Source organism: Sorex fumeus, unplaced genomic scaffold (genome assembly GCF_029834395.1).
Source record: "Sorex fumeus unplaced genomic scaffold, SorFum_2.1 ptg000093l, whole genome shotgun sequence".
NCBI lineage: Eukaryota > Metazoa > Chordata > Mammalia > Eulipotyphla > Soricidae > Sorex > Sorex fumeus.
In genome coordinates, this window is record NW_026606150.1 from 4,071,956 (window position 1) to 4,084,966 (window position 13,011).

The 13,011-nt window shown below is 56.8% G+C and overlaps 1 protein-coding gene across 1 annotated transcript in view; it reads right to left on the reverse strand.

Moving 5' to 3' along the window:
• Positions 1–396: 396 nt before the first annotated feature.
• The window catches only part of NRXN2 (neurexin 2), an 89,188-nt gene continuing 76,573 nt past the window's right edge, over positions 397–13,011 (reverse strand). The window contains 1 exon segment of the mRNA XM_056131832.1: positions 397–2,303. Within this exon segment, the coding sequence (XP_055987807.1) occupies positions 1,417–2,303 (887 nt within the window). The 3' untranslated portion in view covers positions 397–1,416.

Sequence of the window (13,011 nt, forward strand, 5' to 3'; positions counted from 1 at the left end):
GCGGGGAAACCCCAGAGACAGAAGGGGCAAGGCTGAAGTTTGAACCGGAGGCGAATCTGCACGTGGCCACGGAGCCCTGCCGTCCTGGGCCGGTCTCCCTGCAAGCCACGGAAAGTACCACCACCTGCCCCCCGCAGTGCAGATCTGCTTGGCTTTCAGGGGTCAACCGGATGCTCCGCGCAGAACCAAGCCCAGACACCAGCATCTGTAGAGTTGGAAGGGGCTCTCTCCCACCGTCTTCCACCCTGCAGACATTTGGGTTGAGACAAGACAGGTTCCCAGAGACGCCCAAGGCCCTGTTCAGCCCCAAACCTCGGCGCCTACTTACCAGCTCTACTGGGTCCCCATTTAGGCCCAGATGCTGGACCATCACCCCAACAAACTGGCACAGGACGGTTGGGATTTGGAAAGTTTTTGTTTTCTTTTCCCACACATTTCCGGGTTGGGGTGTTTTTTTCCAAGACTCAGACACATTTGTTAACAAAGAGAGAAAAAAAAGTGGGGGAGCAGGGCAGGGAAATGACCCCCGCAGTCCGCGGGCAATGCCCCCTCCCCCTGCTCCTCCTGGCCGCCGCCCGCCCCCGCGGGAGCCGCTGGCTGCCAGCCGCCTGCTCGCGGTCCCGGTTACGTGTCTTTAATATGTATCTGCATTTGCCTCGCCCTCCCGCCCGCCCCCCACCCGCTCCTCCAGCAGCTCCCCATCAATGCACGTTGCCCGGCGGCACACAACAGAAAAGGCCTTGGGGGGGCAGGCCGGCGCCCCGCTGACAGGGGGCAGACTCGGGGGACCCTGGAGGGCCACTCCCTGGGCCTCCCTCCCGCCTTTCTCCCACCGACTCTGAACCCGAAGGGAGGAAAGGAAGGGAGAAACCAGACACACACCAAAAAAGAAGTGGGGGGCGGCGGGGAGGGAGAGTGAGACACAGCAAGCCTGGAAGGGAAAGGGGCGTGGGGGGCTGCGGCTGCGAAGGAAGGCGGGAGGGACAGAGGGGGCGGAGGAAGAAAATAAACGGAGGGAAATGAACAGGACGAGTGGTGGACACTTTACAAAACCCCTGGCCTTCCTTCCCGCCCAACCCCACCAAAATAAAACTCCCCCCCCTTAAAAAAATAAATCAACCCGGGGCTGTGAGCGCGCGTGCGCACGCGCGGGAGGGCCCGCAGCCCCAGCACCGACGGGGCGGCCGCGCGGGACCGTGGCGGGAGGAAGGGGACGAGCACGGGGTTTGCCGTTTTTTCTTCTGGTGGTGGTGTTGTGTTTGTGTGTGTTTTTTGCATTTCCTCTTCGTGAGAGAAGTCTGAGGCAGCGGCCGGGGAGCGGGCACCCCCTGGGGTCCGGCGGGGAGAGGCCGCACCCGGCGCCCGGGCCCTCCCCGGGAGGGGCAGCTGGCAGTGGGGCGCGGGGCTGGGGGGCGCTCAGACGTAATACTCCTTGTCTTTGTTCTTCTTGGCCTTGCTGGGCGTCTTGGGCGCGGCGGGCGCCTTCTCCTTCACCACCGCGCCGTTGCTCTGCGCCGAGTTGCTGATGTAATTCCGGCTCTGGTCCACCTGGTAGGAGCCCTCGTCGCGGTTGCGGTACTTGTACATGGCGTAGAGCAGGATGAGGATGCACAGCGCCGCCGCCGCCACGATGCCCACCACCATGCCCGTGGTGCTGCTCGACTCCCGGATCACCTCCACGGCGCCCGGCGGGCCCCGCTCCCCGGGCCCCGTGGGGTTGGCTGTGGGCAGACGGGGGAAGCCGGGGGCGGCCGTCACGCCGGGGCGCAGGGGCGGGGGCCTCCGCGGCTCGAAGGACGTGGGGGCCCCGGGCCCCAGCGGAGGGTTCTCCAGCAGGGGCTGCAGCGGGTCTCGGTGGTTCATTTTGCCCGCGGGCAGGTTGGGGGCCGGGGCGGAGGGCGCCAGCAGCACCCCGGGGGCGCCCGTGGCCCCATCTGTCCTGAGGTTGGGCCGGGGGGCGGGTTTGCGGGGTGACAGGAGGGTGGTGCGGTCCGTGACCAGGGGGAAGGTGGTGTAAAAGTCCTCGTCGTCCGTGGGGGGGAGGCTGGAGTCAAACACCTCCCCGGAGGCGAAGCCCGAGGCCTCCATGGGCTCCTCGCAGTCGCTGTCGTCCTGCTCCGCCTGGCACGGGCCCCCGGCGGGCGGGCGGCGGGCGGCGGGCGGGGGCAGGGTGTCTTGGGTGGCGCCCACGCCCGTGAGGAAGGGGTAGAAGGTGGGGGGAGGGGGCACGAAGGGGGACCGGGTGGCCACGGGAGGGGGGTCTAGGGAGTCCTCCGTGATTATGGGCAATATTAACTCTCCTCCTAGAACAAGAGAGAGAAGAGAGAAGAGAGGGCGTCAGCGGGGGCGCGGGGCGCAGGCGGCGGGCACAGCGAGAAACAGCCTGACACACCCCAATCGGTTCCAATTGGCTTTGGCGGAGACTAGAGCGGGCCGGGCCCGCCCGCCAGCCGGCCGAGCCCTGGGCTTTACGCGGGCAGCGGCTCGGGTGCCCGGGGCACCCACGCACCGGGCTCTGTGGCTCCCTGGGTTAGTTACGTATTCGTTACTGATTCATCGTTATTACTACTATTAGTATCATTTGGTCTTTCGTTTGTCTTAAGAAACCAAAAGGAACGGAAAGGAAAGGAAAAGAAACGAAAAGAAAAAAGAACAAAAAACAACTCTACTGGTTTAAGGCTTTAAAAAACAGATACAAGAGCAGCATTTAAACAAGCCTAACGACAATATCTTTTAGGGTTGTTTTTTTTTTTCTAGGTTTTTTTTTCTCTTTGGTTTTTTTTTTTTTTAAAAAAGAAGATAGCATACCACGGAATTCAGGCAACTTACATCAACAAATAGGCCATGTGATTTTAGCATGAAGAAAAAAATTACAAACAGAGCTGTGTAAGCGGGTTCTCCCGGAAAAAATAAGAAAAAAAAACAAGTTTTCCGTACAACGTTTTCTGTCTATCTGTTCGGTATCTCCCTCCCTCGCTCTTCTCGCCCTGGAGACCTCCTGCCTGTCCTCCTCCCTCACCTGTGCCCTCTCCCCCCTACTCACAACGCTAAGACCTGTGCGGGGCAAGGCGCAGGGGATGGGTGGGGACTGCCACTTGGTGTCAGCGTGCATGGTGGGAAGGGGCCGTGGGGGGCTCCGTGACACGGAGATGGTGCAGGGAACGGGGCGCCGCGAGCTAACTGCAGGTTGGTCACGGGAGAGGGCGAACTGGAGGTCGGGGCGCGGGAGATGACTGGAGCGGAAGAGTGGGCAGGGAGGGGGGTCCTGTCCCCCAAGGGCGCTGGGGCGGGGTGGTGAGGGCCGAGAGTGGACAAGGATTCTGAGTTCCTAAGCTGACCCTAACCCCCAACTTTCTCTTTCTTCACCCTCCACCTCTGACCCCCACTGGCTCCCCCCGCCCCCTCCCCAGAACCCCCACGGGCCACCAGGACCTGGCCAGCGCGTGACTGCCTCTGGTCCTCTTATTATTGTTAAAACAATAATAAAACAACGGAAAGAAGAAGAAAGCAAAAAAAGAAAAGAAAATACATACACAGCCATCCGGGAAGGAAGGAAGCACTTGCTAACAGAGGGCCCAGGGGAACTAGCGGAGAGGGCTTGGGAAAGGGTAGGTCTGACTCCCTAGGTCTGATAACTAGGGGGGCGGCGGGGCGGGGGAATCCCAGGGCAGAGACTGCAATTCCCATCAGCCCTAAAGGGGGAGTACTACAACTCCCATTAGCCCTTGAAAAGGGCACGGACTACAACTCCCATCATTCCTTGGGCAACAACCACAACTCCCGTAAGCCTCTGGGCCCCCCAACCGAATAACCCTGAGTCTGGGCTACAGTAGCAGAAAGCAGGAACCCCATTTAGTGGCAAGGAGGGGGGGGGCTCCCTCCTCTTGAAGTCATATTTCTGGGACCTGGTGGGGGCCAGAGGCTTCCTCTCGTGGGCTCCCCACAGCCCAGTGCCAGCCCTGCTGCCAGCTGCATGGTTCCCCCCAATCAGAGTGTGGGGCTCAGAGATGGCGCCAGGAGTCCCCAAGAGGAAGCACCCCACTGCAGCTCCACCCAAAGCCCGGGTCTCCGCCTGCTGTTCAGTCACCTCTGTGATCCTTCCCAGTCCAAGCCCCAGCAGATCGTCGTGGGCCCCCCGCTGCCTCCCTCTGGCAGGGGACGTGCATCCTGGTCGAGGGCTTCCCACCAGGCGCCCTCCTTCTCGGTACAGGCACTCACCTGCACCCCAGATATGTGCAGCCCAGCCGGGGTCCTGGCCCTCCAGGGTCCAGTCACACGCCACACCCAGCCTGGACCAGGCTGCCCTGTGTCCTGCTCCAAGAAGGGACACCGCCCAGTCCCTTCCGTAACATTTAGGGCCCTGAAGGACCACGTGTCACCAGCAGTGAGCAAGTCCTGGTCTCGGGCACCTGCCGGGTGGAGTATGCCAGGTGGCAGCTCTTGGCCCTGTTCACCTGGGACGCCCACGCCTGACCCGTCACTCACACCCACGTGCCTGTGGGCAGCTTTCCGGTCACTGTGCCTCGGTTTCCATCTAATCAGGACACTGGGCTTCAGGGAAAGGCCGCGGCCAGCCCGGGTGGGAGTCTACAGAGGAACAAATTTATCCTCCCAGCACGCACCCCCACCCCCACCCCAAGTCCCAGAGCACCAGGTCCAGCAGCTCACCTGGTCCCTGGGCATGAGTGGTGGCTCCCCTACCCAAGCCTGGGGTTCTCAGGTCCCATCCCCTGCTGGTATCTCCCTCATCCTCTGCATTCAGCCAAACACCTCTTCCAGGCAGACTTCCAGAGGCCCCACCCAGTCTGTGTGGGGGAGAGTCTTTCCGTCCAGCGGTCAGGGTTTGCACTTACTGCCGGGGAAGCCCAGGCCCTGGATGGTCACTCTAGCCCCCTGACACTGAGCCTGAAACAGGGCGGAGGGTCGCACTTCTTTTTCAGTCAGAGGAGGGAGCAAATACGCATCAGGTATTTCCTCTGAGTCAGGCCTAAGGCGAGGTGCGACGTAGGGGAGAGGATGCGGGGGACCCCCACATCACAAGGTTCCAAATTCCCCTTCCCCTGTCCTCTCCGCCAGCCGGAGGACACTGCAGAGAGTCCAGCTTGCCCATGAGTAGGCCTCACGGCTCCTGTTTCTGGAAGCTTCAGACCGAGGCTTGTCAGAGCCACCGGGACCCAGCGCAGTGCCAGATTCAAAGCAGAAGGTTCAGAGGCCTCACAGTGGGGCACGGCCAGCCCCAGAGGCGTCCCCTCCCCCCCGGGGCCAATTGGGGCATAATCATCCCAGCTAAAGTGCTCTGGCTTGGGGGCTTCAGGCATATCCTGAGCCCCCCACAACCCACAGCTCCGGGTTCTTTGGATCTGGGGCCCAGGCTGCCCGTTCCTCTAGCACCCCTTTCAAACCTGTTCTCACTGCCCTGCCCTAACCCAGTAGTATCCTGCTGGATGAGGGGGTCTCAGGGTCTCAGCGCTGCCTGTCTGGGCTTCTACCTGAGGCGCTGAGAGCTTGACAATCCCTCCACCCCCTCCCCCCAATTCCTACTTCTCATGGAGCTGCACATCAACCACACTCCCGAGAGCGAAGGCACAAACCAGGACCCCGAGAGCGAAGGCACAAACCAGGACCCACTGACTTCCGCGTCCTTTCCCTGAGCCCCTCCCCCCCTCCCCCCTACCCATCAGCCAGGGCATCTCGGGATCCTGGGCATTCCTGGGGTCACAGAGTCCAGAGTTCCCCGGGGAGGAGTCTGCAGGGCTGGGGAGAGGTCACGGAGATACTGCCCTATGATGGGTTCATGGGGCTCCCTGGACATTTTGATGGGGCAGACTGGGAAAAATGACATCTGGGATGACATGTTATCCACTGGGGGGTCGCCTCCCCTCCAAGTGCTGCGCCGGCACTTGGTGGACTTTACAAAACCCCTGGCCTTCCTTCCCACCCAACCCCATCAAAATCAAACTCACCCCCTTAAAAAATTAAAACGGGGGGAGGGGCGGGCCTGGAGCGATAGCACAGTGGGTAGGATGTTTGCCTTGCACGCGGCCGACCCGGGTTCGATTCACAGCATCCCATATGGTCCCCCGAGCACCGCCAGGAGTGATTCCTGAGTGCAGAGCCAGGAGTAACCCCTGTGCATCGCCGGGTGTGACCCAAAAAGGAAAAAAACAAAAGGGCTGTGAGTACATGTGCGCATGCGCAGGAAGGCACGCAGCCCCAGCACCGACATCCACAGACGCCCAGAACCACGGGGTCCCAGGACACAGCGCCCAGCCTCCTCCAGGGTATCCCTTCTCCTGCCCAGCCCTTCCTCTAGGGTCTGCGGGCCTATGAGGGCATATGAGGCCGCTGCTGGAATCTCCCCAGAGGGCCCCTGTCAGTCATAGGGACCAGCTACAAAGGGGACCTCGAGCTAAGGGAAGGCAGTGTTCACCCCCACTTCTGTGGGAACCCCGAAAGGCCACCCTTCAACACGGCCTCTGTCTGACAGGGGCATGGCCTGGCAAAACACAATCTCTGTCCCAAGTCCCAGGACACAGGGCATGGGGGGCGGGGGGGGGGGGCAGCGCGCTGTCAGGGTCGCAGCCCTTACTCACCTGGTCCAGCACGGCCCGTGCCACGCACAGAGCCTCGAGGACACCCCGCAGCAGGCCCGACGGGCACGTGCTCCTCTGAGGCCCCTGCTGGGCATCTGCAGGCTCCAATGTCCCTGAGCCTCAAACCTCGATGGAGCTGGGCACGTGAGCGAGCCTGAGTGCCGACACGCGCCAGTGAAACCAGCCACCACTAGGCCTCAGAGGAAGCCTCCGTGCCCGACTCGCTTCCTGCCCCGCCTCCAGGAAGGCGGGGACTACATTTCCCAGCATCCCTTGCAAGAGCTTAGCCACAGGCCTGGGGTGAAGGGTGCTGCCAGGGTTGGCCCCTAGAGCCTGGGGGTCTGGGCCTCTGAACCTCCCAGCAGATAAACAAAGCATAAGCGGCAAGAGGAGGCGCCCCACGATAAGAGACTGGATCCCCAAAGCCCCATAAGGGCGGACGCACACAAAAACAAAAAACCTCTCCCACCCTCTCCCGCTCCCTGAAGCCAACGGACAAGGAGGAAGGGCACACAGAGGGGCGGGATATCCGGCTCCAGCCCGGCTGCGTGCTGGGAAGAAGGCATGGCCCTTCCGGTGCTTACTTTCTGCCTTTAGGAGCATCTTGCAAGAGAGATCACGTTCTTGGCTGGTCAGCCAGTGCAGAGGAACAGACGGTGCAGACAAGTGGGCCTACAGGTCCCCTTGATATAGGCAGGCAGGCAGGTAGGGAGAGCCCCCTCCCAAGGCAATGGCAGTAAATTTCCTGGGAATTAATAGCTCTGATCTCATGGAGAACTGGTGCCAGTATGTAACAGATCCAGAGGAGGCTGCACCCCCCTCTGACAGAAACTCCATCAGGAACAAAAGGCCAGGAAAGGAATTTCAAAGAAGACCATCACCACTCCCAACTCTACCCCCTTGGTAACCTCCCTAGCAACGGACTTTTACCTAGGTAGAAGCCCCAGGTGGGGGCAGGGTGGAGAAACCCTTATAAAGGCCACCTTGAACAAAGGAGATGCGCACATATGCTGCCTGAGCCCATGTGCTGCTTGTGACCATATGGCCGAGCACATGCGGTGCCTGAGCACATGTGTCACCCGCATCTCCCCTCTTGAGATGGGGACTTGCATGCTTTCATGTCTAATGCTGGGATGTGTGTAGGGGCTCTCTCCGCCCTTGGAGAAGCCCGGGTTCTCTCTTAACCACGTTACTCTCCACTCTCTCCCACGTTCTCCCCCTCTTCCCTTCCAAACCTCCAAATAAAAACTGTAATTTCACTGCCCATCTAGCGATAGCACAGTTGTAGGGCATTTGCCTTGCACGCAGCCAACATGGCCGACTCGAGTTTGATTCCTCTGCCCCTCTCAGAGAGCCCGGCATGCTACCGAGAGTATCTCGCCCGCACAGCAGAGCCTGGCAAGCTACCCGTGACGTATTCGATATGCCAAACACAGGAACAACAAGTCTCATGATGGAGACGTTACTGGGCCTGCTCGACAAATCGATGAACAATGGGAGGACTGTGACTGACTGTGAGGCGAGACAAGAACCCAGTAACCCTGGGTCCCAGGTGGCAGAGGCAGATGGGGAGAGAGTGACCATCTTTTTCCTCCCCGCTTCACATGAGCCACCCACTGACATCACCCTGCCCTCAGAAGAGCCGCCCTGTACCAACCCCAAATCATGAGAGATTAAAAACCACTTGAGGGGCTGGAGCAATAGCACAGTGGGTAGGGCGTTTGCCTTGCACGCGGCCGACCTGAGTTCGATTCCCAGCATCCCATATGGTCTCCTAAGCACCGCCAGGAGTAATTCCTGAGTGCATAGCTAGGAAAAACCCCTGTGCATTGCCGGGTGTGACCCAAAAAGCAGAAGAAAATAATAATAATAATACAAATAATATTTGAGTGGCCCCATGAACTTTCCACCTGGATGTGGGGTTCAGCCTTGCCAGGAGCGCACAGTGCAAGTGTGGGCCCCCCACTATAGTTTCCGAGATTCATCTGTGGGGCACACATAAACTACAATATACCCGCTGAGAATGGGAGAACTCTGGGCATGACTTTGAGCCTTAAAAATCTCTGGGGTGTGTAAAGCTCAGTCCCCGATACACACTAGCGGAAGGCTATCTGTGACATCACCCCCAGGGAGGACACTTTCCCACCACCCACCTCCAGTATGGCCCCAGAGAGGGGAGTGGGCGTTTCTGCAGACAGCAGGGGAGGGGCAGGGCGGACATGCCCAGGGGGTTCCTGGACCTCAAGGTGGACTTGATAACCCTGCATGCTATGTGGCAGAGGATGATGTTGGGTTGTGCAATGAATTCCCCACTTGGGGTAGGAGCTTGCAAACCACAGTGAGGTCCCCAGAGCCAGGGGTGGACCAGTGGGTGGGTCCCCTTCTCCTGACAGCCTCACCACTGGGATAAGCACCCTGTCTGGGGGAGGAGCAGTGAGCTGCAGGGGGCAGGAAGAGAGGGATTGCTCAGTCCTCATTGGAACCTGAGTGCCGTAGAACAGGGCAGGGGGCAGCTGAGTCTGTGGAATGAGCCCTGTGTGTGCCCCAGGGGCTCAGGAGGCATGGCCGGATGAGGCAGTGTGTTCAGTAGGGTGTGCCCGCCCGGGTGTGTGCAAACCAGCTGGTTCCTAGCTCCTGAATCTGAATTTCCTGTGGGACTTCTGAGACAGGAGGAATCCTTCCAGGGGCCATGTGTATGTATAGCTGAGCAGGAGTGTGTGTCAGAGTGTGGGTGTATCTGAATTGGTGTGTGCGTGAATGTGGGTATATCTGAACTGGTGTGTGTGTGTGTGTGTGTGTGTGTGTGTATCTGAGTATGAGTCTGAGTGTATCCTGGGCATGAATGTGTGTGTGTGTGTATCTGAGTATGAGTCTGAGCATGAATGTCGGAGTATGGATGTAAGGATGAGTGTCTGAGTGGGGATGTATCTGAGTGTGAGTCTGAGTGTATCTGAGTGTAGCATGAGTGTCGATGGATCTGAGCATACGTGTCTGAGTGTGTGTATATAAGTGTTTGTTTAAGCATGAGTGTGTATGGGTGTGAGTGTAATTGAGTGTGTGCATGTAAATGTGTGTCTGAGTGTGTATCTGAATATGTGTGTCTGAGTGTGGTTCTGGGCTGGAGTGATAGCACAGCAGTAGGGCGCTTGCCTTGCACGCAGCCAACATGGTCGACCCGAGTTCGATTCCTCCACCCCTCTCGGAGAGCCCGGCAAGCTACCGAGAGTATCTCACCCGCACAGCAGAGCCTGGCAAGCTACCCATGATGTATTCGATATGCCAAACACAGTAAAAACAAAGTCTCCAATGGAGACGTTACTGGGCCCGCTCAGGCAAATCAATGAACAACGGGAGGACAGTGACAGTGACAGAGTGTGGTTCTATCTGAATGTGTGCGCCTGAGGGTATGTCTGAGTGTATGTGTGCGAGTATATCTGAGCATGAGTGTGCCTCAGCATGAGTTTATCAGAGTGTGGATCTGAGTATGTGTTTGAGTGTGTGTTTCTGTGGATGTATCTGAATCTGAGTGTTTGAATGTGTCTGAACGTGGATGTATGAGTGTGTCTGAGTGTGAGTGTGTGCATCTGAGTATGGGTGCATCTGCGTATGTGTGTATTTGAGTGTGAGTGTGGATGCATCTGAGTATGAGTGTGTGTCTGAGCATGAGTGTGTCTAAGTGTGGGTGGATCTGAGTATGAATGTATAAGCACAAGAGTGTGTTTGTTTCAGTGTGAATGTATTTGAGCATGAGTATGTGTCTTAGTGTGGGTGGATCTAAGTGTGTCTTAGTGTGGGTGTATCTGAGTATGTGTGTGTCTCAATGTGTGTCTGAGTGTGTATCTGAGTCTGAGTGTGTCTCTATCTGAGTATGAGCCTGTCTGAATGTGGGTATATCTAAGTGTGGGTCTGAGTATATATCTGAGTGTAAACGTGTGTGTCAAAGTGAAGATATGAGTGTGAATGTGTGTCAAAGTGTGAATACATCTGAGTATGATTATGGATCTGAGTATTAGTGTGTCTTGAGTATATGTTTCTGAGCATACCTAAGTTACCTGAGTGTAGGTTTATCTGAGCATGAGTATGGACCTGAGTATGAGTGTATTTGAGTGTGAGCGCCTGAGCATACCTGAGTGTGCCTGAGCATGTGTGTCTGAGTGTGAATCTGAGTATGAGTGTTTGAGTATGAGTGTGGATCTGAGGGTAAGTGTCTGACTGGGTGTATCTGAATGAGTGTACCTGAGTATGTGTGTGTTTGAGCACACCTGAGTGTGCCTGAATCTGAGTATGAGTCTATATCTGCTTGTCTGAGTGTGTACTTGAGTATGAGTCTGTGTCTGACTGTGTGTATATGAGTATGAGTGTATCTGAGTGTGGTTGTCTGGACATACTGGAGTGTGCCTGAGTATGTGTGTCTGAATGTGACTGTGTTTCAGTGTGGATCTGTGGATGTGTGTTTGGCTGGGTGTATCTGAGTATGAGTCTGCCTGAGGGTTTGAACGTGGGTGTATCTGAGTGTGTCTGAATGTGAGGGTTGGAGCATACCTGAGTGTGCATGAGCGTGCCTCTGAGTATGAATGTGTGTACTGAGTATGAGTATAAGGTGTCTGACCTTGTATTTGAGCGTGTACCCGAGTATGAGTGTGTGTCTCACTGTGTGTCTGTGTATGGGTATGAGGATGAGTATGTCTGAGCATATCTGAGTGTGTGTCTAAGTATGAATATATGCCAGAGTGTGAGTGTATCTGAATGAGTATATCTGAGTATGATTGTGTTGAGTGTGGGTGTATCTGAGTGTGTGTCTGAGCATACCTGAGTGTGCCTGAGCATGAGTTTGTCTGAATGTGTCTGAGTGTGTATTGGAGTATGAGTGTGTCTGAGTGTGAGTGTCTGAGCATGTGTGTTTGAATATGTCTAAGTGTGGATCTGAATGTGTGTCTGAGTGTGGATCTGAGGATAAGTTTGTCTGGGTGTTTTGAATAAGAGTGTATTTGAGTGCGCATGTTTGAGCATACCTGAGTGTGTGCCTGAGTGTGGGTGTGTGTTTGCCTGAGTGTAAGTCTATGTCTGAGGGGTGTATCTGAGTATGAGTTTGAGTGTAGGTGTATCTGAACCTTCAGGAGTGTACCTGAGCATGAGTGTGTCTGAGTGTATGACTGTATGCCTGAGTGTGGATGTATCTGAATATGAGTCTGAGTGTGGGTGTACCTAAGTGTGTCTGAGAGTGCAGGCATGTGAGTGTGAGTGTAAGTGTATGTCTGAGTATGAGGGCATGCCTAAGTGCAGATGTATCTGAGTGTGTGAGCATACCTGAGAGTGCATGAACATGAGTGTGTATCTCCACAGGAGTGTCTCTGTGCTGTGTGTCCCTAGGTATGTCTCAGCCTGAGTGTCTGTGAGTGTGAGCATGTGTGAGTAAGAATGTCTGAGTGTGAGTCTTGAGTGTGATATATGGTTGAGTGTGTGTCTTGAATATGAGTATGACTGTGTCTCAGTATGAATGTAAAATATTTTTAATTTTTTTGCTTTTTGGGTCACACCCGGCAATGCTCAGGGGTTAGTCCTGGCTCTGCACTCAGGAATTACTCCTGGCAGTGCTCAGGGGACCATATGGGATGCTGGGATTCGAACCCGGGTTGGCCAAGTGCAAGGCAAACGCCCTGTCCACTGTGCTATCGCTCCAGCCCCCTGTGATGTTATGTTTGAGTGTGTCTTCAGTATGAGTATGACTGAGTGTGAATGAGTATTTCTGACCCTGGCCGTGTCTCTGAATGTGTGTGTCAGCATATGAGCACGAGTGTGTGAGTGTGTCATGTAAATGAAGCCTGTGTTGGGCTGAGTTATTGGGGGTTACCTGGGGGGTGGGGGGGTGGAGCCTTGCCATAGGTACCGTGGCACCATGCTCCTATGGAGGGGAACACTCGCTGGCTCTCCATAGGATGGTGTTTACCTGGGCTGGGGCCGTAGCAGGAATCTGCAGGGATGTGGCCCCGCACACGGGGAGCACGTGTGAAAAGGTGCTGTGAATGCTGGGTGTGGGCGCGTGTGCAGGACTTGGGTGAAGTTATGGGCTTGGTATGTGCGAGGTTGCGCGTACGCCTCGCTGGTTCCGAGTGTGTCTGTGGCGGGCTGAGCACACACTGTGGGAGCGTGTGCAGGATGTGCCTGGTGCTGGAAGAGAGCAGGATTGAGCATATCCGTGTACGCCCCTGGGATGTGCACCCGTATGTGAGCCTGCCCGGGGGTGGGGCCAGCACATGCCCCAGTGCATCTGAGCCATGCACGTCCTTTTTTGTCTGTTTTTGTTTGGGGGCCATGCCTGGGCAATGCCCAGGGATCAGTCCTGGCAGGCTCAGGGACCATATGCAGTGCCGGAGATCAAACCTGGGTTGGCCGCATGCGAGGCAAGTGCCTTACCCGC